This window comes from Aulonocara sp. 'chitande type north' Nkhata Bay, linkage group LG10 (assembly GCF_057382095.1).
Source record: "Aulonocara sp. 'chitande type north' Nkhata Bay isolate Kocher_YH1m ecotype deep benthic linkage group LG10, A_spYH_male_GT1.1, whole genome shotgun sequence".
NCBI lineage: Eukaryota > Metazoa > Chordata > Actinopteri > Cichliformes > Cichlidae > Aulonocara > Aulonocara sp. 'chitande type north' Nkhata Bay.
This window is the reverse complement of record NC_141353.1, coordinates 16769931-16794593: the sequence shown is the minus strand read 5'-3', so window position 1 is coordinate 16794593 and position 24663 is coordinate 16769931. Positions and strand designations below refer to the sequence as shown.

The following is a 24663-nucleotide window of genomic DNA, read 5'->3' as shown; positions in this document are numbered from 1 at the left end:
AAAAATCACATTTTCAAAACATAATCTCTTAAATGTTTTTCAGAAAACAAACTCAAAGCCAGAGAGAGCTTGAGGCACGACGGAGTGTTTAATCAATACTTGAATCAATGTGTCAACAAGCAAGCCTGGTGCTTTTGGGAAATGATGAAGTGAATGTTTGTACTTTGTCTTGATTTCACAATGATTTTGTTTTTCGTGTAACATGTGACAGCATGTGTACACATAACGGGAAATCCTGGATCCAAAAAAACTTAGTTAAGGTCAGGACACACAACACAAACCATGCAACCCACATTTGTAGTTGATGCATTTAACTATTTCATATATAAACAATTGAATAAATGAAAACAGTTAATCAAAAAATCAAAAATCTGAGTCAAGAGCACTTTTGTTACTGTAGTGCTTCACCTTTTGTTTTAAGTGAAAGATAATTGCTTAATACAGCGGTTCAGCTGCTCAGCTGCTTTCTGTTTGTCACTTCTTACTGCACCAACCAGGTGTTATAACACAACATCACATAGTTTGGCATCTTTTTCATAACATGAGCAAAGTCTTCCCAGAAAAAAAGATATCAAGAAAAAAGACAGCAAAATATTCCTAGTAAAGTGTCAAGTGTGTCTTTAATGGAGGACCAGCTGGAGATCCAGAGATTGGGAGCATTCGGGATCAGTTCTTGGCCTCGTGCCTTGTGTACTCTGAATTTGTCAGTTTTCCACGTAGTCTTTCACAAAGTGATGAAGTGATCTTCATTCTTATTGCTGAAAGATACAGAGACTCTTTGTATAGCAAATCTTATTACTAATGAACCTAATCAGTTTGGTAAATGTTTTGCTACTGGTTGTATTTATTTATGTATTTAATTGAGATGCTCAGCACGTAATAAAAGTAAAGCGAAGTTTACAAATAATAACTACTGTAAATAGCGTCCCAGCTCACATTGTAAGTAATATATTAGATAAGAGATCTTTGCGTAATTCTAAATAAGTTATCAGTTGAGAAGGATTTATGTAAATGTAGAAATTGTTTGAGTGTTTTCTGTGATAAACATGTATTGATCCTCTTTTACGGGTCATAAAGTTAATAAGTACCAGGATGGTCTTTGTCCACTCCCAGTTTAAACATCACTCTCTATTCCGAAATAAATCGGCCACTTCTGCAATATACTCTCATTTTTAAACTGTCCCCCAGTTTAAGCTTCAAGATGGGATTTTCTATCCACTGGAGTCGGCTTGCAGCGCTTTTATGTGCACTTTGGATGGGTAAGATACTTTTATTTTAGATAAAAAATTATATACAGTTTTGAGTTTCCAATAATGTTTTTGTTGTTTATTTAGGTTTATGCATTGTATAAGGTTTAGTATTCATAACATAGTTATAAAAACTGATCAATTTTCAAATATATTTATTTATTAACTAATATATAACTGAATATTACACAAACGTCCTTCTATCCATCAGGTTTTAGAGACTTCTATGTTTATTTTTCTTAAGGTACAATAGTTTTATGTTCTTAAAACTATGTTATGTTCTTAATTTGAGGTAGTTATATTGCCAAGAATTAAATAAAATAAAATCATTATCAAGTAGCAACATCATCAAATGTGATTATAGTGAATTTTAAAGATTTTTTTTTCAGAAAATGTAAGTCTGTTCTAAATTTTGTTCATCTATTTATGGAAATAAAGAAATAATGTTGTGTTAAATATAAAATATCAGACTTTTGCATTTTTACACATTAAAACATAACAATTTAAATTCTTGTAATACAAACAATACTTCGCAAAGGTAAGTAAAACAATGTATAAACCCTTCGTGATGATAAGATTTTAATAAAATAATAAAATGATGATTTTAATAAAAGAACGTTTATTCATTGCATACTGTGCACTTTAAAAAAAGGCAAGTTTTCAATTTTACACTACTTTAGTAATTGTGTAGTGGTACGTATGTAAGTGTATGATATACTTAAATTGTAGCCTCTGAGAACTGTGGACTTTTTTTTTCAGGAGCTGGTGTTCGATGTGCTTGCCCTGAGAGTAATTTGCAAATGCAAGGAGGGAATTACACACTGAGTAACAACCTGGAGAGAGGCAGCATGTTGGTATACCACTGTCCTGAGGGCTACTATCCATACCCAGCAATAACCCGCTTATGTCAGGCTAATAACTCCTGGAGACCAAAACCCAAAAGATCTCCAGCTCAGAGATGCAAGCGTGAGTGGCAAAGATGTTTCTCCCTTGCCTCACACTGCCTGATAACAACATATTAACTGAGGGTCCTTTTGTTTTGTTTCACAGTGATTGAATGCCCAGACCCCAATGTGCTGGAGTACGGAAGTGTCTCCCCCCCTCAGGAGAAGTACTATGTGGACAACGAGACCACGTATGAGTGCTACTCTGGATACACAATGCAAGGCTCAGTCACACGCGCGTGCTTAAAGAATGGGAAGTGGAGCGGCTCCACTCCAATCTGCAGGCGTGACTGTGAGTCCCAAACAGCAATGATTAAAACTTGATCATTGCTGTTCCAGCTTTCTAGATTTCATTCTCGTATTTAAAAAAATACAATTTATTATGTATATTTAGACAGACTGAAATTGACATTTTATACCTTTAGATTTGACAGCTGTTAAAACACACAGTATGATGAATGTAAGGTTTTTGTTGTAGCCCCACAACGGTCTTTTCTTGAGTAGGTGCTTGCATTCAGGCCTTCCATTGGGTTTTTGACATTGGGTTTTTTTCTTACCAAAGCTGGGGATCATTGTCCTAATCCTGGTATCCCACCTGGTGCCTCAAGAGTGGGGAATATTTTTGGAATTGATGACACGGTGAGATACACCTGCAATGGAAACCTGTTTTTGGTGGGCTCCAGTGAACGAGTGTGTCAGCAGACCAGCGAGTGGACTGGCATTGAGCCAGCATGCTACTGTAAGAATGACACAAACACATACTGTTTACACTCTGTGCCATCATCTTAGCCACTCTTTGCTCTTTTAAATGTTCTGGTTGTATGATATATACTGTTTTCCTTTGGAGGCCTTAATGGTGGGAAGCCAGTGTGGGATCACGTCCTGCTGTGACTTAGTCACTGGTTAAGCAAATAGGATCTGCAGATGTGTACTGACCATCTAAATATCACGTGTGCAGTGACAATATGATCCCTCACCAGCTTCTTATCTATAAATGTTTCCTGAAACTCCTGAGAGTCACCTTGTTATAAAGTCTTTCTTTAGTATAATTGTTATATATCACATACGTATTTCTTGCAGATAAACACACCTTCGACACACCACTGGAGGTTTCAAAGGCATTTGGCAATTCAATTAAAGAGAGCCTGACCACTTTAGAGTCCACAGGTAAGTTATTGATCAACAACTACATACTCTCACTGGACACTATATTAGCTACATCTTGCTAGTACCATTCTGGAGCCCAGGTACAGGATATCTTGAAAAACGTTCAGCAGAGAATTTGGTCTATATTCACATGACAGCAAAATGCATATCTGTTGGCTTCAGATGTGAATCATCCCCACATCCCAAATATCCTTTGTTGGGTTGATAGCTGGTGACTGGAGACCATTTGAGTTAATTTACTGAAGTCTTTGAGAAACCAGTTTGAGATGATTTGGGCTTTGAGACATGGTGGGTTTCCTGCTGGGAGCAGCCATCAGAAGATGGGTACGCTGTGATTGCCAATATTCTAAAAATGTTTTCTAAAAGGGAACGGGGATACAATTTGAGGGGGGAATTAAATTTAAAACATCCTCGTATCCGTACAACATTAAAAAGTTTTTGCATCTCTGTGTGTGGAGTGAAGCTGTGGAACAGACTAAGTAAAGATATGAAGCAATGTCCAAGCATGGCGCAGTTTAAAAAGCGGTTTAAGGATATGGTTTTTACAGGGTACAGGGAAAAGGTAGAGATTTGATAGGGTGTTCTTGTCTAATATTTTCATGTGTGTGCGCATGCACGGGTTTGTTGGTATGGGTATATATGTATGTGTATATGTATGTATGTATATATGTATATATATATATATATATATATATATATATATGTATATATATATATATGTGTATGTGTGTGCATGTATGTGTATATGTATATATATATATATATATATATATATATATATATATATATATATATATATATATATATATATATATATATTAAATATATATAAAATTGTAGGTTGTGTATCCTTCAGGTGTTAATGGGGTTATTGAAAATGTGTATATGTGCGTATGTGTGTATATACGTAGGTATGGATAGATAGAAACATATATGTGTATATATTAAAAAAAATAAAAAAAATAAAAAATTACACATAACATATAATGTAATTACAAGGAGGTATTTCTGTAGTCTATTGATACTAGATAGTGGAAAAGGGGTGGGATTAAATAAGCTTATGCTTCTTCCTGCTCCTTTTTGAACATGGACGTTATTTGGAGTTGTGGTTGCTCGTTTTCCTTTTGTTTGCTTTGTTCATTTGTCTCTTTTAATTCTATTTTTTTTTTTTTTTTTTTTTTTTATACTTTTTCAACATGTTCAAAATAAAGATTCAATCAATCAATCAATCAATTGCAAAGCAGCAGACATGGTAAACAACAATACTTAGGCAGTGGCATTAAAATGTGTTCTGTTTGGCCCATAATTTGTCAAGAAAACCATCCCACATCATTGCACAACCACCAGCAGGGTGAATTGCTCATGCTTTCATGGAGTTGTTTACACATCATGAATGTCTTTGCACTATAATCCGAATGTTGCAGCAGAAATCAAGACTCATCGAACCGGGCAAATTTTTTCAAATCTTCTGTTGTCCATTTTTTGTGAGCCTGTATGAATTGTAGTCTCGCACTCCTGCTCTTAGCTGACAGCAGTGACAGCCAGAGTGGGCTTCTGTTGATGTGTCAGGCATTCAGAGATGCTCTCCTGCATACTTTTTTTGTAACCAGAGGTTTACATCAAGAGTAGCAAAGCCGAATTTGATGCTGAGATTCATTGCCTGAATCCGGCCTTTATATCAACTTTATATTGGAAATATAAATGTTTGTGAAACATCTGCTTACATCTCATTGAACTCAGTTTTGTAAATCCACGAAGAGCAGTAAACATCAGAGGAACAGCAGCAAGTCAGCTGATCGCAGCTTGTACACCAAGAAAATCTACAACTCACAATAAAAATTATACTGAGGTTATTGTTCCCCATGCTGAGTCAGTACAACGGATCTTAGGGTACCACATCCACTGAATCCCACTTTCACCCCTGGCTGTACAAATTTTCCAGTTTAGGTGTGAAGGCAAAGTCACTCTCTAACACACATGTAACAAAAAATAGAGCTTTTTTAAAAAAAATTCTACTTTTTCTCTGCTCATATTTTACATATCTGATTCAAGCTTTAGTTTTTCACTTTTACTTGCGTAAAGAAGTTGATTCAGTACTTCAACTTTTACCAGAGTACTTTTAACACAAATATTTGTACGTCAACTTAAGTATAAATATGCATACTTATGCCACCTCTGGTTGTGACAAGTGGCTATCTGAGTTACTGTTGGCTTCCTATCAGCTCAAAGAAGTCTGTCCATTCATAGGCGGCTGTGGCTACAATGTCAGGGCAGCTGTGGCTACAATGTCAGGGCAGCTGTGGCTACAATGTCAGGGCGGTTGTGGCTACAATGTAGCTTGCCATCACCAGTGTGTGTGTGAATGGGTGGATGACTGGATGTGTAAAGCGCTTTGGGGTCCTCAGGGACTAGTAAAGCGCTATACAAATACAGGCCATTTACAGGCCATTTTTATTCTATGACCTCTGACCCCTGGATATTAGGGGTGCAACGATACACAAAATTCACGGTTTGGTTCGGTACTTTGGTGTCACGGTTCGATATTTTTTCGATACATAAAAAATGTTCATGCCTTTTTAATTTGTCATTTATTAAAATTATAAATATATATTTTAACTCAAAAGTACAGTTTTTAAATTTAACCCTAACCCTTGTGCGTGTTTTTTATTTTTACAGCGAATGCGCACCTGCGGACCACTTATGTGCAGCCCTGGTTATTTAGCTCGTCATATTGCAGCCACAGAAATTCTTTTGTCCATGAAACCATAAAGCTGCACTTTCTTTTTGCCTTATAGTCTGATTTGTCATAACTTCTCCGTTTTGTGGTAAGCTTTTCTTTGGCTGTCACTTCTTCACCCTGACCTGTCTTATTTGGCTCAGCAGAACTAAAATATATATCTGTCTGTGAAGGTTCTCAGTCATCCAGGTCATCGTAGTCAAATATAAATCCTGCTGCTTTTACACACGCACTCACATAAGCTCAGCGATTCTCTGCGCGATCAACCTCTCACATGTTTAAGCTTGCTGCGGGAGATTTCACTTGTCATGTTTGCATAGTAAGCTAACGATTAATAAGACGATGTCAGAGGAATTGGTGCGCAAATTATCATCACTCACAGATCAGTACTGTCGCTCTCTATACACAGTTCGCGCGATTGCAAAGTGAAAGCAAAAGAACAAGCGCAAATTCAAACGAGATTTCAATATGTCACATATTGACAGTGGCTCACCGATGCCAATGACATAATTACCCAGCTACATTTCCGAAAGAATGCAAAAGCATTGACATATATTTTTCCTTCCTACAATAGCCCGACGGGCAGGGCAGAGATAGATTTTGGTAGCCCGACTGAAAAAATCGCTAGCACCGGGACGTTGGGCTAGCGATATTGCGAGCCCTGTATCTGATTGAGGAATCACTCATCTTTGGAAAAGAGAGTTTATTACAGAGAAATGGCTCTTTCCAAAATAAAAGCTATACTATCCGCTTCTTCTGGGCTATATTCTCAGCAGCATATTAAACAGCTGTCTAAATGACTCGGCTAAAGTTAGTAGCATGCTTGCTTGTTTTTTTTCTGCTTCCACTTGTCTTTGCACTAGGATGATGTCGGCGTAAATGTGCAGTCATATTCGTTGTGTTCCCACTAGTGCTTTCAGGTTAATCTCGTTGAAATGACCTTAACGCCACAACACGGCAAATCTCCGTTAACGAGCTACCGCCGATCCCCCCGTGCATGGGGCTAGACGGCCAACACGTTAACGAGCTAACTGCGCTAACACACTAGTTCCCACCCATGTAATTGAGCATTGCACGGCACATCCAACATACTGTTTTACTTTAGTCCATGACTCGCTTATCTTCAGGGTCATACGTCACATGAAAACCAAAATAATTCCAAACGCCAGATCTGAATGAGGGTGGGGGAGGTCCATGTTACAAGGGGAGCTTAACTTCTGTCTCGCTAGCTTGCCCTGCGCTCTTCCTTCTGACGATGCTGTCTATGTTGAGCGCTCAGTGAATCTGCATTCGACTACTCCGCCTAGGCTGCACTGTCGACCCTAGGCGGAGTAGTCGAACGCAGATTCACTGAGCGCTCAACACAGACAGCATCGTCAGAAGGAAAGTTGATAAAATAAATTACAAATTTTGTATTGTTCGATACATATGCGTACCGAACCGAAAGCACTGTATCAAACGGTTCAATATCGATACGAATATCGTTGCACCCCTACTGGATATGTAGTTTTTTCTATGCAAATCCTAGAAATGGTTGTGCGAGAAAATCCCAGTTGGTCAGCAGTTTCTGATCTACTCAGTCACCTTTCTTCAGTCTGATGCTCGGTTTGAACTTCAGTGGGTCGTCTTGACCACATCTGCATTAGATTCGATTTTTGCTTTAATGAGCAGTTGAACAAGTGTATCTAATAAAGTGATGGGTGCGTTTTGCTGTTTAGGCATATTTAAATAACAATAAAATTACTTGTGGCAATGACTGGGGGTGTTATGAGAGAATTAATCATAGCATAATAATGCATGCTTCTTTGTTGTTAATTCAGCCCAACAAAATGTGCTAATATATGCAAACATATAGTGTAACAGAGTTGCTATCTGTATAATAATTTAACAATGACAGTGTTTATTCAGACTTTTGTTTGTGAGGTGTAAGCTGACAGTATCTTTTGTCATTCAGAGGAAACACAGGAGGGCAGAAAAATCAGGATTTCAAAAAATGGCACACTTAACATCTACATTGGTGTGGATATTTCTGACAGCATCAGCGAAGATTATGTCAATAAATCCAGAGACGCTGTGGTGAAACTCATCACAACGGTGAGAAACAAACAGCTTTTCTTTCAAAAATTGAGAAAAAAAGTCAAAAGTAGAGTTTTCCAAAATGATATGAAAGCACATTTTACTGGAAGCTTTTTGTTTTTTATGCTGCTACAAAACCTCCTTTTGTGCTATAGCATGCTGATTTTGCAAACAGTCAGCAACATTGGGCTTGGACTGGAGTTATATTAGGATTGCTTTGCAAATTGCAGGCTCAGTTTGGAGGTCTAACGCTGTGCATAGGGTGAAGCTACAGGCTGCTGTTGAAGGATGCTGGCAACATATTCGCTGAGTCTTTAGAACATTCAATCAGATATTTGATAAAATGACAGGCTGCAGTTTAATTATTCACGTGTCACTGGTTTATTTCTGCCTTTAAATGTGGCACATGGACCCACAGGCGTACGTGAGTGTGAAGCTTTTTACTCTGACACACTTTAAGGAGCGCATCTTCCATGATGTACACATAACGTACACACTAAATCTCATCCAATCTGGCTGCCACCGCAACGTCCCATTAGAAGTAAATTTCATTATGTATTACAATTCATAACCGTGACTGATGCTTCTTGGCATGAGTCCTTTGGCTGGTTGTCAATGTTCAGCACAGGATACGCTAGCTGCTGATTTATGGACCAATTACTAAACAAAATAACAAACATAAGCAATCTGAAATGTAAGGAGGTGTTGCATTAAGTTTACACGTGTTCACAATGGCGTGACAGAAGTTCATATGAGATCAACTCTTTATGTAACTGATTTCCTTTATGTATCAACAGATTGCCTCCTTTGCCGTGACTCCAAACTACGAAATCATCTTTTTCTCCTCTGAACTCTATGAAATTGTCAACATTATTGACTTTATGGACGGCACTGCCAAACTATCAGATGTCAAAACTAAATTAGAAGAATTTGATATTGGTGGTGAGTAAAGCACGTATTGCTATTGTACTCTGTTAGTTTGTTTCTAACAATAAGTTAAGGAATGTGCGTTTTGTGCTTCTTCCTGCTCAAAGACAGAAACACGGGAACAAATCTGAACCTTGTCTTTGAGGAATTCTTGGAGAAAATGGCTCTTATAAAGATTCGAGCTGGAGAGAATTTTAAGGAGCATCGTCACGTCATCATCGTTTTTACAGATGGTATTTCCAGCCTCTTGATTAACTCTGCCGTCAACAATAAGAAATGCTCGTTAACTTCTTGTTATCACAATGTGGTTGTTTTTTTTTTTTTTGGCTCTAATAATATCTAAAAATATCGTTTTTAAAAAAAAAAAAAAGGTTTTGTCATTGTTTTTCACAACAGGGGCTTATAACTTGGGCGGTTCACCAGCACCCACTGTAGCGAAAATAAAAAACTCAGCATATTTGAACCTGGCAGATGGATCCAGAGACGACTATCTTGGTGAGTTTTCCATCCAATTTGTGCATGTTTCTATTTTTATACAGTGTAATCATTCCAACTTGATCCTTCTTTACAATAACATTTTATTGATACACAACAGTTTCTTGTTCGATGCTCGCTTTAATGCATAGCGTGCTCAATAGCATTCTGTATATATTGTATATAAATAAACATGTTATGCTTCATTCTGCTACAGACATTTATATCTTTGCCATTGGAGATGACATCTTTGATGATGACCTAATGCCCCTCACAGCAGGAACTGGAGGAACCCATTATTTCAGAGTTAAGGACTTAGAAAAACTACAAGACACTTTTGATGAAATGATCAGTAAGTTGTGTTTGAAGTGAAGCATGAACGTCCATCTGTTTGTAGTTCAGCTGTGTGTGTATTTGTGTGTTTGCATTCACTCCAGCATTCATCATCCAGCACTAATAAACACAAGGGAGACAAATGATCATAACTGGAGGCCTGCTTGGTTCTCTCGTTTCCTAAAGTACCTGAGATCAGAGCGATTACTCTTTATCTAGCCTGACACCAGTGATGTAGCCGTGATAGAAATATGATCATGTATCCCTCTGGACCTGTATAATGCAGTTTAATGTAATGTAAAGGGTTTGAGATACTGAAATCCAAACTGAATGCAGCCTAATGTTCATTGTTCAACTTCAGTCTTCACTGCTGCTGCTACCAACTACTACTAACAACAGCAGTACTGGTAGATTTATAAAACCAATTTAGAATTGAACAAAATTGCAAAGTGCTTCACAGAACAGATGAAAACGAAATTTTAAAAACTTCAATAAGAAAATAATGATAAGTCATGAAAAAAACATCTTACTGTGAAACTGCACACTCATTGAGCTGCAGTGTTAATGTGGACTGTATTTTACAAAATATAGATGATGTTGTATTCAAGAAGACTTTAAAATGAGGACCTGCGAGCATAAACTCATTAGGAATGGGCTCACTGTGCTTACATATGCAAGCACAGTTATTATAGTTAACAAATGCTCTCCACAACATAAAAACTAAAATGAAAGCAAACCCACTACGTAAACAGAAATTGAACTTTAATTATTTCAGATTTAAGGACTTAGAAATTAAACTGAATTACAAACAAACACATTAGAAAATACAAAGCCTGGGGAATTTTTCCCATTCCCTTCCATACAAACAAGCTGCTGACCAATGAAAAAATCCAAGTTGCTCCATGTCACTCACAGAAGCTACGTGCAGTTTTACATGCAGTCATATGTGAGTCCATGAACATAAGCAACCTACGACCAGATGATTAATGTAACTATCGCGATGTCAACCACTGGCTTTTTGCATCTTGCAGCTAAGATGTTGATTTTGGGGACTGGAGGGGCAGGTCTGAATGGGAACTCGCACACGCATTGTTTTTTTTTTTTGTTTGTTCTTTTTAAACATACTTAATATTTCAATAATAAATTACAGAGATCAAGACAAAAAGCCTTTTCCCCTGTAAACTTCTACAGCACCACAATTACCCCAATCTGGTGGCCCTCTGATAGAATTTAGGCTTAAAGCACTTCTGAATTGGCACTTTGAAATTAATTTTTCCAATCTGGAGGCTACATCCATGTTGTATACTTATGCAACCTGTCTGTGCAGCAGGCCACAGTCCCTGTCTGCCTCACGTCCTTTATCATTTTACCTGTAACAAAAAGATCAGCTGTTTCCTGCCTCAGTGATTACCGCGATTACTCGCCCCATCTCCCTGACTATTTTAAATGGTAAGCTAAGTGCCACTTCTCTTCCGTGCTGAAAGCTGCAAAAGAAATTTAATTGATAAACACATAACAAAAAAATGTATTCCTTGTCTTCTGCTATCTACATGAACAACACTGGATTTTCTATTTTTAAATATCATTCATTTATTGTTTTCATGCAGATGAAGATGAAGTCAAGGGTCTCTGTGGACTTCACAAAGAGTATACGGATAACCGCAAAGAGCTGAAGAGGAAAATGTATCCATGGATGGTGTTTATTTCTACTCAGGTGAAAAGTTTCGCTGTTTCATTTAAACCAGTAGAGTAATGCGACTGAATATATAAATCTCTATCCTTACATGTTTGCTAGTGAACCATCCAAAAACTTATAGGCATAACTTTGTGCTGAACATTGGGGAGGGGAGGGGGGGGGGGGGGGGTCTGTCTCATTGAATAAATAAATCTGAGTAAATTCCCATAGCCCCCCTGGAAATTACGCCCCTGCAAAAACTCATAGATTTAATGAATTTTTATTTTTAGGTGAACAGACATCAGATTCATCTACCATATTGCTATGTTCTCCCTACCAGATGTTTTACATAGTAGATTAATTATGTAAATTAAGCGTGTCTTGCTTCAGTGCATGCAGCAGTCTAAGTATATGATTGTTTTTTATTTCAAATTTTAGGCTGACGGTCACTCGAAGAAATGTATGGGCTCTCTGGTGACGCCTGAGTTCGTCCTGACTGCTGCTCACTGCGTGTTTGGTTTTTTGCCTGACAAAGTCACTGTTGAAATTGATGATGGAGATAACAAAAGTAATGAAAACTTTATCTAAAGATAGCATGATACCCTGTTTTATAAATTTGCTATAGATAAATATGTCTAATGTTTTTGATTGATGATATTAACAATAATACAACTGATTTTTTTTTCAGTTAAAAAAGCAAAAACTTTATTTTATCATCCACTCTACAATGTTACTGCCAAAAAGAATAAAGGCATTAACGAGTTTTATGACTATGATGTGGCTCTGATCCAACTGGAGAAATATGTTGTCATATCCACTAACGTGAGGTAAGAAATTAGGCTATGCAAATTATTCTGTTTGTACTGTACTGATTTACTGATTATTGATAAAACACTTTTTATTGTTTGGAATGTTTGAAATAATAAATTTTTTCAGGCCCATTTGCATACCTTGCACCCGGGAGACCAATGCTGCTCTACATTTGGTGGACCAGAGCTGCGAGTCACAAGGTGTGATAACTTTGTATGTATGCTGTATAGCTTCATCATAGAGCCAAGTCTGTAAAAACAACAAAAGATATAGAATTTTATGTAGAGCTGGGTGATGTTGCCTAAACAGACTGTGAGTTATTGAGCTCAGAGCCACACTGTCCTTATATATTTGTACAATTAGTTTTGTCATTGTCTTTCTGAAATAAGCAAAACCCTAAGAGGAAAAGTGGATAACTGGACTGCAAGTGGTTGCAGACCTGGTCCAGTTTTAGAAGCAACCATTGCAAAGGTAGCAAGATCGCACGTTTATCACACACAGTTGTGCTGCAGTGTCCAACCACTGTTTTTCTTGTGTTCCCCACAAGGAAAAAAATGTGTATCTCGTGACCAGCGTTTAGAGGAGTTTGCTGGTTCTTGCTCCTTGTATTTGCTTTGGCTGCTCGCAGGATGCAGCAGACAAAGTGATCCAGTGTTTAGGGACTCACTTTGCAAATTTTCACTGACACGCGGATGTTTGCTACACATTTCCATTATTCTTTTTCTTCGTGCTTCTGCTTGTTTTGTTTTTTTCCCTAACTACTACTTATGTGTCTGGTGTGCATTGGCTCCCTGTTTGATGGTTCTTTGTTGCTTTTTAGCTTTTCCCTCTGTTTCATCAGAAAGCTTTGTCTTTTGTTGGGTATACACTGTGAATAGGTATGCTTTGTTGAAAAAAAAAAAAGGAAAAAACTGATGGAACGGGTTGCAGAGTGGCTCACCTGTATTCTTCTGTCTCTCTGTTATCTACAGAGAGACTTCTGTTAAAAAATCACCTCGAAAGACTGAATTTCCTGACAAGGACAAGCAATGTAGTGGACCTGAAAGATGTCCATGCTAAGCTTGGTGATAATGTAAGTTTTACACTTGTGAGCTGTGTTGTGCATGTGTCTTTGGGTATGTAAGCACAGGTTCCTTATTCTTCTCCTAAAACCTCTCCGATGTAGAGATATGAATGCATCAAACATGCCGTAGGTGTAGAGGGCATAACGGCTGATACACTGAGAGATGCTGTGACGGATAACTTCATATGCACTGGTGGTCGGGAACCTTTCAGAGATCATATTGCATGTACCGGTAAGTTCCTAATTTTATATCAAATTTTATACTCCAATACAGTGACAGTGGTGCAGATGAGTGACTCGGACTTTGTTTTCTGTTTTTTTGTATCTCTGTGTGTTTCTATTCATTGGTACAGGTGACTCTGGAGGTGCTGTGTATAAAAACTTTCAACAACGCACAATACAGGTAGGCTGCAATATACACGGTGCAACCACTGCACTCAAACGGTTCTGCTGCACAGCCATTACAAACAGAAAAAACACACATTTTAAATTTGGCTGACATTCCGTGCAAAAGTCCTACTCAGAACAGACAGACATCCAAACAGCAATTTTAGCAAGAAGAGCAGGTAGTGAGCAAAGATTTCCTTGGTTTGGTGGCGTGAGTGGTAGCACATTGGTGAGTTGACAATTTGCAGGACTCAACCCCGTGATTGTCAAGGAGAAAGCAGAAACAGTAAAGCGATAAGTCGTGTACGACCGCTCCATAAGGCTATCTTACATGTGAGGGCAAATCAGTGAAATCTAAATCAGCTACTTTGTTTTGTACATCACAACCAAGTATAACCTTAGGGAATAAATTCACTAAGAAAATAAGTTCATGTCATTTTACCTTGTACATTCTTTTTTAAATAACCAATATTTTAAATAACCAATTGTTTTTTTGTTTTGTTTTTTTGACAGGTCGCATTGGTCAGCTGGGGAAGCCAGAAAGTGTGCACAGCCGGTGGTGTTAAAGAATCAACGTCAAACTCCAGAGACTTTCACATTAATCTCTTCAGAGTTATCCCTTTCCTCAAGGGTGTACTTGGAAGACAAGATATGGACTATGCACCACTTGTGTTTTTGGAAAATTAAACTCTTTGACATGCTGCAAATTCGTTTTGGGATTTCTCTTATACAATGTGTGCTCTGTTTAAAACGCTGCCTTGGTTTATTTTTCTAATTGAAGAACATATGATTGAACCCACTGAATCATTCATTTATTCTTTTTGTCACACTGTAAATTCACAGTGAAAACAGACTTTCACAAAGTCTGTTTTCACTTTTTTACTCAGAATTTTCTGAAATAAAACCAATAATTGAGGTTTGAGCTGTGCTTTGCTATGTTTTGAACAGAAGCTTGTTCAAGATCAGTTTGATCAGGGTAAAAGATATGACCGTATGCAGGAAAGAAATGAACATTTTATTCGACGCACATAGTTCACAACCTGCCAAAACAAACTAACAAACAGACTTTAGCTTCTGTAAACGTTACAGACCCAGGTCACAGTTCATGAACAGGTGCCTGTGTACAAAAGGGTCGATAAGAGAATCTTCACTAATACAGCAGATGGGCATTGCAGTATGGATACCAGGGGAGGGGCTGGGATTAATGATGAATGGGAGCTGCTGTGTAATGTGACTGTGTATAGATAGTTTTTATATAGGCGCTTCCTGCTGTGGAAGGTAACTCCATTGAAAAGTGCAGAAATGCATTTGTTATGGTTTTAATTTCTAGTTTCAAACACTTAAGTGGCTGCATTGTTAGTGATTGGGTTGATCTTTATATACACATTAACCTCATGCAGTCCCACTGATGCAAATATTATGGATTCAATCGGCAAAACTAAAAAGTGCCTTGTAATCTATTTCTCACACACACACACACACACACACACACACACACACACACACACACACACACACACACACACACACTCAGAATACAGACAAAATTAGGACACAACATTTCTGCAGTATCAAATATGATGTCAGTGGCGTGTCACACACACACCTGCAAGCAGACATACCTGAGCCTTTTTTGAAATAATTAAAAACAACATAATGACAACAGCATAGATGTCAAAATTTTCTATCATTTTCCAAACAGATGCCATGATCGCATGATCTTTGACACATCCCATGTAAACAGCTTGAAACCCTAAGGTTTTTATTCAGACTGAAAACTATGTATATACAGCATATCTGCAAAAAGCCTTTTTGCACCTCCAAAGCTCAACATTTCCCCAAAACTGACATAATGTGTGATACAGATCGCAGGGCCTCTGTACAAATTAGCATGATAATAAAATTATTCCTGACAAGCCTTTAAATCCCACCTGAACTGTAACGCTCTGTCTACAAAGCCACAATAATAAGAAGGATAGCGTATACACAGTGATGCTGCTTGGTAATAAAATAACAGAGAGCCCTTTTTTTAATAAGCAGGATGCTTTTTGTTTCTTTGCAGATATGAACAGAGATCTATCACACGGCTAGCACACAGTTTGGTTAATGGTAGCGCTTTCCGTCCCTCAAACACATTTCCAAAACCAGATTAACAAAATGAATGACTAAAAGAATTACTTCAGCTATTTAAAAGGTTTCATCAAAACTCTTTTATGGACACTCAGCTCTGCTGATAGAGCCGTCCGGCTCCCTCAGGTCAGTGACTCAGGGCCCATTTCCAGCTCTCTGTGCGGGCGTACGCAATGCGGACACTTGGTGTGGGCAGCGTGCCAACCTCTGATAATCCAAATTGAATTTAGTGGAAAGTTGAGTTCTTTTGTAGCGTGTAATTAAGTTTTTTCTTTCTCTTTCCTGCTTAAAGACTGGAATTAACTGAGTTTGACAGTCGTCGTATTTTTACAGCCGGCAAACAAACAAGCTCATTACATTACGAATGATTTGTTGTGGTCAGAGCCAGTTTATGGCTTCAAATCATGTTATTTTAACTACGTGGCTTTGTCTCAGTGAAATGTGCGTTTAGCAGTTCTCTCTGCTAATGCATATTGGCTTCAACATCACAGAACAGAGGTACATTTTCAACATTAATGCTAGGCTTCTTTATGAGGGGGAGTGTCTGCACATGTGTGGTGGTGCTTTGGGCTAGTGATGCACTGGCTTCCCATGGGAATATTCATCTGGTTTCCCTTTAACTAAATGGTAGAGAGGGTGGAGGCAGAGAAAGAGGGAATATGTGAGAGGAAGATTGAGGAAGAGAGGCTTAATTTAATGAAACCCTCTTCTGGTCTCAGATGCTATAAACAAGAAGGAAATTTAAACCAAGGCCCATTCCTTATTGAATCTCTCTTAAGGACCCTATAACCCCTCTGTCTTCTCTTTTACCATTCAGAGCGCAGGGTAATGCAAACGTCTCGTACTCCTCCTTCAGTTTATACAAAGCTGAGCCCCTGACTGAAATCAGTCTACACCTAAACTGATTAGCTGTGTTTAGATAGCGCATCTTGCATGAGGACAGTACTTTCAGAGCAGCCCCGCTGCCCCCGCCCTGGCTCCTTATTCAAAGCTAGCACACACAATATATTCCTGATGAAGCATCCTGCTGTTTAAACTCTGGCTGATCTGTCTCTCTGCGAGCCTTAAATCAACCTTATGGGCCATTTCAGAAATTACTACCATTAAGAACTGCATACATACACTTTTCTTCCATTTGTGCTCTGAAAAGCGGGTCACGTGCACATGCATCCTTGGCTTCAGTTCATCCTGCTGACTGAATATAAAACTGCAGCGGTAAAAATGCGTCTCAGTAATTTGACATGCTAATGCCTCTGCAATTGAGCTTGTCTACAAAGTTGTTGTTTTTTTTCTACCAGTCTTGTTATCTGCAGGTTTCCTGTCTGTAACTGGAAACAGCAACAAATAGCTAGTGGGTCTCTGGCCATGTAGCAATTCACCAACTAGCACCTTTAAAATTCCTGGGCTAGAAACCACAATCTGTATTCAAAAGATGGACATAATCACTGTGACATCACCCAGTGGTTTTGGACTACTTGAAACTAATCTGAAGTTTAAGATTATGAACTTGTTTTTGTTTGTTTGTTTTTTTCAAAACAATGTTATTCCACTTTGAAAAGGGAGGAGTGGTGAGACATGAGCTAACAATGTAAATATGCATACACTGTTGTAGATCAGAATAACAGTGTGTACAGAGAGCTGGCACTGAAAGCAGCTACAATCCCTTATCTCTTTAGTGAGTAAAATATATATACTGTAACTATTCAAAATGAGTGCTGCACTGAGTATTTGACATGGGGGACCATCAGTTAATTACACAAACGTTCTTAACCACTAAAGAGTGCATGAACAATTCATAGTTTACAACCCACACTGTCTTAAGCAGGGAAATCATCACAACACACAACGATTTGTGATACAAAAATACTTTTAACACTAAAACATTTACAAAGCTACGCCTCTGGGCAGCAAGCTACTTATAACCAGGCAGCATGGAGCCTTTTAATCACTAAATTCAAGAACAGTAAAGACAGATGGAGGAGGAAGGAAAGATATCACAGACCCACCAAAAGTTATGTCTTAAAAACGGTGAAGATGACACACATGAAAATGACCAAAACAATAGATCAAATTGTTAAGTCAAAATTTTGAAATCATAACCCAGATTCTTTTACTTACACATGGCAAAAAATGTCGTTTTTAGTCGCAATAAAGGGAAAAGCTTCCATAATAGCAGACAGGCAAAGGTCTTTGACTCCCGTAGTGCTTTTTCTGATTAAACAGAGTCGCTGCCCAGTCAGAGCTTGATTGTAATAGACACCTACAGCCCCTTGTTGGCTTCTGTCTCTCACTTTGGCTGCAGATAACAGCAGTGGTGGTTACAGGATGCTAGTTTTCACACTGTACTGCATGTTGCATGTTACTTTAAAGGAGTTAAAGTGTTAGCTAGTGGGCTTTAGCAGCCCAAACTTTTTCTATGTCCCTGTTTTTTTCCTGGTTCATACAGTCTATGCACACTGCTGCAGAAATGCTGGCTCTTTGTTGATATGTAAAATCACTGTCAGAAAAGAGAACTACTCCCTGAGTCCTGAACTTACATTACTATTTTTTTAAAGACTACTTAAAGACATTAAATGGTCTTAATTATAATGAAAGATGCTTTCCTTCATGATTACAGGGGTTATTTGGGGGGTGGGGTTGACTTTGCTTACCATGCCTCATTAAATCTTGAAAACAGTTGTGAGGTTGTTGATATTCCCTGAGCTGTACACTTCAGTCTCACCAGTACACAGATAAGACCTGATAAAAGAGATTTTAATAATAAAGGCATAATGTGTTGTAGGGCTTGCCTGCTGGTTGTACGTGTCTGCTGTGTTTGGCTCTGTCTTGCTTTGTAACGAGAAACAATCAGCAAGAATGCTGCGAAGTGGACTTGAGAGAATATCTTAAAATATCCCTGATTGAGTTAGAGGGGATCATTTTCATGTAACACTTTTGTAATGATAATATCCGAAGCTTAAGTAATAAAGGAAGGAGTGAAATCTGCCTCTTGTCAGCATTTACGATGAGAAGCACTTGCATGATTAGATGTCTTGCGATCGATGCAGCCTCTTCTCCCAATCATTAAGACTGCTCTTAACAGATTACAGCCCCCTCCCAAACATGCAGCCCTTCCTCCTCTTCTCCCTGCTCCTCCTCCTCCTCCTGTCTCACACACTCCCCTTTTTCAGCAGAAAGAACTGGAGCCGAGACGCTCTCGTACTTCTTAAGCTTTATTTTTTTAATTTTAGCCTCTTTTTATAGCATTTTCTTACACCTAAAGCTGAAGCTCACCTCCTTTGGTATAGGTGGCCGTTATCTGCTTTCACATGAGCACTTCTGATGACCTGGCACATGAATGGACAGCAGAATGAAAAAGACTAAACTGTAATACAAGATTTTGTGGTTAGAGAAAAGACAACAAAGATGGATCTGCGGACAATCCTTTATCACCTGCTGCTTTTCTGCTTTGATCCATCTACAGCCACAAGCCTCATAACAGGTAAGACGCACTCACACACAAAAATGCTGCAAAGATACGTCTGCTTGATTTAAGTGTGGATCTATTTTTGCTTCCTCATGTGCTGAATATCTGATTGTGTGCTGAACTTTGGGCTCCTGAAGCAGATATATTTGAAGCCAGAGGTAAGCACTGTACTTCTACTGAAACTGAAACACTATAAAGACGAATAACTAAGTGTATTTTTGTAGTTTTCCTATATTTACTATTACAAAGTAATTTATTTGTTAGTGTAATACAGACTATTTAGTGAATGCAAATGTGAAGCCAATTCAGTTTATATCCAGCATGAACAATGTTGTGTGTGTGTGTGTGTTATAGGCCAGCGCGTGTGCAAGGCAGGAAAAGGGAAGCCATGCTATAAGCTGGCCTACTTCTCCGAGCTCCGCCGTAAGCTGAACTTCGTGGAGGCAGAACGCGCCTGCAGACGGGATGGGGGGCAGCTCCTGAGCGTGGAGTCTGAGTCCGAGCAGAAGATCATAGAGCAGCTCATCACAGAGCTCCGCCCAACTGATGGAGACTTCTGGATAGGTCTCCGCCGAAACCATGGAGGCGAGGATAGCAACTTGGACTGCTCTTCCCAGTATTACTGGCTGGATGGTAGCAAGTCCACATTTAGGTCGGAACAGAGTCAGTTTGTGAAAAGTTCATTTTAAAGCAGAGATGTAAAAAAAAAAAAAAAAAAAACTCCACCAGATGAGAAAACATAGACTGTATAAAAGATGGATGTAGCTTGTAGAGATTTTAGCTGAATTCTTTTTAACGGCATGTAGGGGTTGAACCATCTTATTAATACTTGCATAGAAATCTATGAGTAAACAGCCTCTAGCTGACTTTGTGTCCTCAGAAAATACTTCATGCATGACTAAATCGGCAGTTTTGGATAGTGTTAAATAAAACATGAAGTTACGACAAACGTGAAGCTATGTTCGTTTTTTGCGTCATTAGAGAATAAGTGTGTGTACCTCCCCTGCACATTTGAATTTAAATGACCAAAAATTGTGGTGGTGCAAACACTCATGGCTTCTTAACACGACTTCACTAATCAGCTGATTGAGTGGCTGCGTCCATCTCTTTATAGTCTGTGTGAGAAGACAGGTTTTTCTCATTTGTCTGATCTGCTCAAAGACTTAAATGTGTTAGTGTCAATGCTACCTTTTGTTATTTCAGACCTACTTATGTTTTTCATTTTTGTGTTAAACTTGTTGAGTTTACCTGTAATGAAATGTGCTATATAAATATAATTGGCCTTGCCGTTGTCAAAACCAGCTTGGTAGAAAAAGAAGAGGAAAAAAAAACAGGACAAAAAATCTTTATTTCAAGGATTCACGTGAAAAAGGTTAAATGCTCCCTTTTTTGCAGTACAACTGATATTGTTTTAGGTCTGTAGTGTAGTACAGCACAAAATCTTGCAATTAAGTTTTGCTGTAACATATTCAACAATTATTTTTAACTTGAAACCTTTTGATGCCAGCTTTAAATAGTGTACAGCTTAATAAGCAAAACACTAAAATATCTTTTATTTCTTTCCTTCATTGCGACTAAAAAAAATGATTAATTAGTTAAAGCATCCATTACTCAGTCTTTAAAAAAGTCAGACTTCAAACACTTTGTCGCTTTATCACTTTGTCGCTTTATCACATTGTCACGTTTTATTTCATTTTTGTTCGTTATAATACTCCTATGTGCTCATATCTGGTGTTAAACAATCAGCAGCGGATCAGCAGAGCTCGACGAGGTCGAAGGGACACTAGTTACCTCTCACGTTACTTTACAATACCTTGAAAAGTCATTATAGATTTTTTTTCTCCAGTGATGCCAAAAATATGGTTGCTTTGTGTGCGTCTGTATAGGAACTGGCACTGGGATGAGCCATCGTGTGGTTATGAGGTGTGCGTTGTAATGTATCACCAACCGTCCGCTCCTCCTGGTATAGGGGGGCTCTACATGTTCCAGTGGAACGATGACAATTGTGAAACCAAGAACAACTTCATCTGCAAATACACTGCAGGTATTACTCAGAGGTCATTTAATTTTTGTTTGACTTGAAATTGTTGTTACTGCTGAATTAATTTTTTTTTTCTTTCCAGAGGAGTCACTGGATCCTTCTCCTTCACCTAACTCCACTCAAACAGGTAAAAAAAATATTTATATTAGCTTTTAGGCTGATGTTGACATTTTGAATGTTTAGAGACTGATAGCTTTCATTACAGATGTCTTCCCTTCACCCGTGGTGCCGTGGAATCCAAATGATCACAACCACAACCAAACAGGTCACGATGATAAACATTTCAATCATTTGTGAAAAAATCAGACAGATTTCGACCTACACGACAATTACTAAATCTGTATCTTTGTTGTCTGTCTTTTATTTAGTTCTGAATTTGGTTTACATCATCATTCCCACCATCCCCCTCATACTGCTGCTGCTGACAGTGACAGGCGTCTGCTGCTTCAAGCTGATTGTCCGACGGTGAGGATCCAAAATAAAGGCAAATACTAAATGCAAGAATACTAAAGACAGCAATGTCATGCGGTTATGGTGACATACACACACAGTGGGCATGAATCTCATGGTAACTGGGAGCAAAAGGTGGAATTTATTTGGGATTTTCTCTAAATCCACACAGGGCCAGAATTATTCATACATCCCCACTAGTATTTGACCTTTCCAAAGTTCCAACCTCAACCATATTGAAGTCTACCAAAAGCATCTGGTTGCAGTGTAACTTGCTAAGGGAAATTTAACCATTTGAGGAGATTAATGTTTCCCAATTCAGTTTTCAGTATATTTGAGATCATTGGCCTGTTGGGTCACCCAACTGTGTCCATGTTTCAGTTCATGGCAGGTTTGATCCTTCAAGCTTTCTGGGTTCTTCCAAAAAATCCTAAACAAATTTACTCTCATCTGGGTTTAAAAAAATCTGAGTTTCTACTGGACCTTGGCAAAGTGGTGGCACATCAGAATAATTTGTATTTGTGTACACTTGTTTGAACTGATGATCTTGAAATCTGCTCCAAGCAACCTTCCCAACATCCTTCTCAGATATTCACTGAGTTCATAGGACATTCTTATTATTCTAAGTATTGGTCAATCCAATGAGTGCTGTTAAATAAATCCTTTATATGCTGGCAAAGGAAACTACCAGTTTTAATCAGTTCTGATCATTAACAAAATGGTAAATGGTCTGTAGTTGTATAGCGCTTTACTAGTCCCAAAGGACCCCAAAGCGCTTTACACATTCAGTCATCCACCCATTTACACACACATTCACACACTGGTGATGGCAAGTTAACAGACACTGTAGTGCTTCAGCAACTTCAGCACAACTTATTAAAAGATTTAAATGAGTGTATGTATATATTTGAGCCTGTGTGGATTAGAGAAAATCCTAAATAAATTTAAACTTGTGCACCCAATTATTGTTCTTTAACGTTATTAAAGATTTATGCAGTACAATCATATTTACTCTGGAAAACAACTGTTTAAAGAAATCATTAAAAGCTCAAAATGACTGTGATATTCATGCCCATGATGACTGCATCTAAACGTCTAACCACAATTGCATTGCTACTTTCCCTATTTCTACCTCTAATGGTAAAAAAAAAAAAGGGGTTTCCTCTTTATAGCATTATTTGAGCTCTTCTTCCAATTACATGCTCACTTTTCTTCCCTATCAGTAGCACTTAGTCCGCTATAGATTGACAAATCCGAAATGGTTTAAAAATGTAATGTTTTTTTAATTAAAATGTCTGAGAGATTTCTAAACACAGCTGAGATGTGCAGTTTTTCATAGACATGACTCATACTGAAGTACACTGAGGAGGAGTATTTTCAATGTTGATTAATACACAATATTAATTTATGGCAGCATTCACAATGATGTATGTGGGGTGTGCTCATAACACACAGTAACAATCCATAATGGTGGAGATAGATGGATGGATAGAGTCATGTTGTTTTCTGTATGCGTGAATGTTTTAAGGTGTCTTGTTTGGTGTCTTCTCTCTCTGTGTGACAGGAGGAGGAAACAGCAGAAATCCGAAGTATGTCAAACAGACCCAGGACTGTGCCCAAGCCCAACTTCAACTGATGTCTACAACGTCATTCGTTCCCAGAAGGATGACGACCTCGTGTCAGCTCGCCCGCAGACCAAGAACACCTCCTTTTTATGCCCCTCCCCTGACACACCAACTGGTGACTACGATAATCTGGGGGGCCGGGACACAGAGAGCGGCTTTGTGACACTTGCAAGCACAGAGAGCTGTTTCCTAAACTTTGACCTCAACGACCTCAGCCTCGGGCGCCGTGGCACTCATGACTTCTGCGACACCAGCTTGGGCCGCTCAGGGAAGAGGGACGTGAGTGGCAGCAGTTTGGGTCGCACGGGTCACAGAGAGTTCTACGACAAGAGTCTGGGTCGTCGTACAACGAAGAGCGAGCATTTCGGCAGCAGCCTATACAGGGACCACGGACTGTATGATGGCAGCACCACAGCGGGGAGTGACCTCTATGATCCCAAACTAAGACCTGGAGGTCCCACACGAAAAGCTGACCTGTATCAGACATACTTCACCAATGGAAAGGAAGACACTTACCGAACCAGCCTCGGAACCTACGGAAACCGAAAGTCCTACAACGCAAATGTGGATTGCTACAGAAATGGGCTGAATTTGGACGGTGGAAGAAGATACTTCAACGAGCATGAATGGATCAACAGGGAAAATTACTGATTGCCTCAAAATCTCCTTTATTATGTGTACAGCACTGAATGAGTGAATGATACTGAGAGAGTGGCTAAAGACTGTGCATGGTTTTAAATGTTTCTAGTCTGTTATGTTTAAAGGACTGAAAATCAGGTTGAAAAAATATATAATTTATATTTTATTGCTGGCCCAATAATTCAGCCTGTAGCCTGCTGGTAGACTAGTCTGTGTAGGTATTCGTTTTTAGTAAATGAACACAATTTTGTCTATGAATACTAAAGTAACCAGGTGGCGCAAATAAGTTATATTTGTTTATGCAGATAGTTTGATGTGCTCCCGTTTCGTGATGTCTCAGCCTCTTCCTCTACAGTGATGCTTACTGAAAGAACGCAAATCAACGAAAAGATTTGGGTTACTCAGAATCATTCAGACCTACTGTAATGAATTTCTTTTGAAGACAAGGTCATAGGATTATTTGTGACTTTAT

At 38.5% G+C, this 24663-nt stretch overlaps 2 protein-coding genes across 2 annotated transcripts; both read left to right on the top strand.

Moving 5' to 3' along the window:
- The first annotated feature begins 1105 nt into the window (after nucleotides 1-1105).
- On the top strand, nucleotides 1106-14762 carry LOC147320572 (complement factor B-like). The gene is made up of 18 exons (XM_086308683.1): nucleotides 1106-1259; nucleotides 2007-2213; nucleotides 2298-2483; nucleotides 2754-2930; nucleotides 3272-3358; nucleotides 8050-8189; nucleotides 8969-9113; nucleotides 9206-9331; nucleotides 9495-9593; nucleotides 9790-9924; nucleotides 11513-11619; nucleotides 12019-12148; nucleotides 12269-12407; nucleotides 12517-12590; nucleotides 13362-13462; nucleotides 13556-13685; nucleotides 13807-13856; nucleotides 14354-14762. Exons 1-18 carry the CDS (start codon nucleotides 1202-1204, stop codon nucleotides 14525-14527), a joined length of 2265 nt encoding a protein of 754 aa, XP_086164809.1. The 5' UTR covers nucleotides 1106-1201; the 3' UTR covers nucleotides 14528-14762.
- Nucleotides 14763-19146: 4384 nt separating this feature from the next.
- Nucleotides 19147-24632, top strand: layna (layilin a). Its single transcript, XM_086308682.1, has 8 exons — nucleotides 19147-19451; nucleotides 19574-19594; nucleotides 19791-20088; nucleotides 21323-21480; nucleotides 21560-21604; nucleotides 21683-21742; nucleotides 21846-21942; nucleotides 23492-24632. Exons 1-8 carry the CDS (start codon nucleotides 19376-19378, stop codon nucleotides 24201-24203), a joined length of 1467 nt encoding a protein of 488 aa, XP_086164808.1. The 5' UTR covers nucleotides 19147-19375; the 3' UTR covers nucleotides 24204-24632.
- Nucleotides 24633-24663: the final 31 nt, after the last annotated feature.

Coding starts and splice junctions, on each gene's coding strand:
- LOC147320572 (XM_086308683.1), top strand. CDS start 1,202: ATGGGATTTTCTATCCACTGGAGTCGGCTTGCAGCGCTTTTATGTGCA. Junction 12,408..12,516: donor GTCATATCCACTAACGTGAG/GTAAGAAATTAG, acceptor AAATTTTTTCAG/GCCCATTTGCATACCTTGCA. Junction 12,591..13,361: donor CCAGAGCTGCGAGTCACAAG/GTGTGATAACTT, acceptor TGTTATCTACAG/AGAGACTTCTGTTAAAAAAT.
- layna (XM_086308682.1), top strand. CDS start 19,376: ATGGATCTGCGGACAATCCTTTATCACCTGCTGCTTTTCTGCTTTGAT. Junction 19,452..19,573: donor AGCCACAAGCCTCATAACAG/GTAAGACGCACT, acceptor GGGCTCCTGAAG/CAGATATATTTGAAGCCAGA. Junction 19,595..19,790: donor AGATATATTTGAAGCCAGAG/GTAAGCACTGTA, acceptor TGTGTGTTATAG/GCCAGCGCGTGTGCAAGGCA.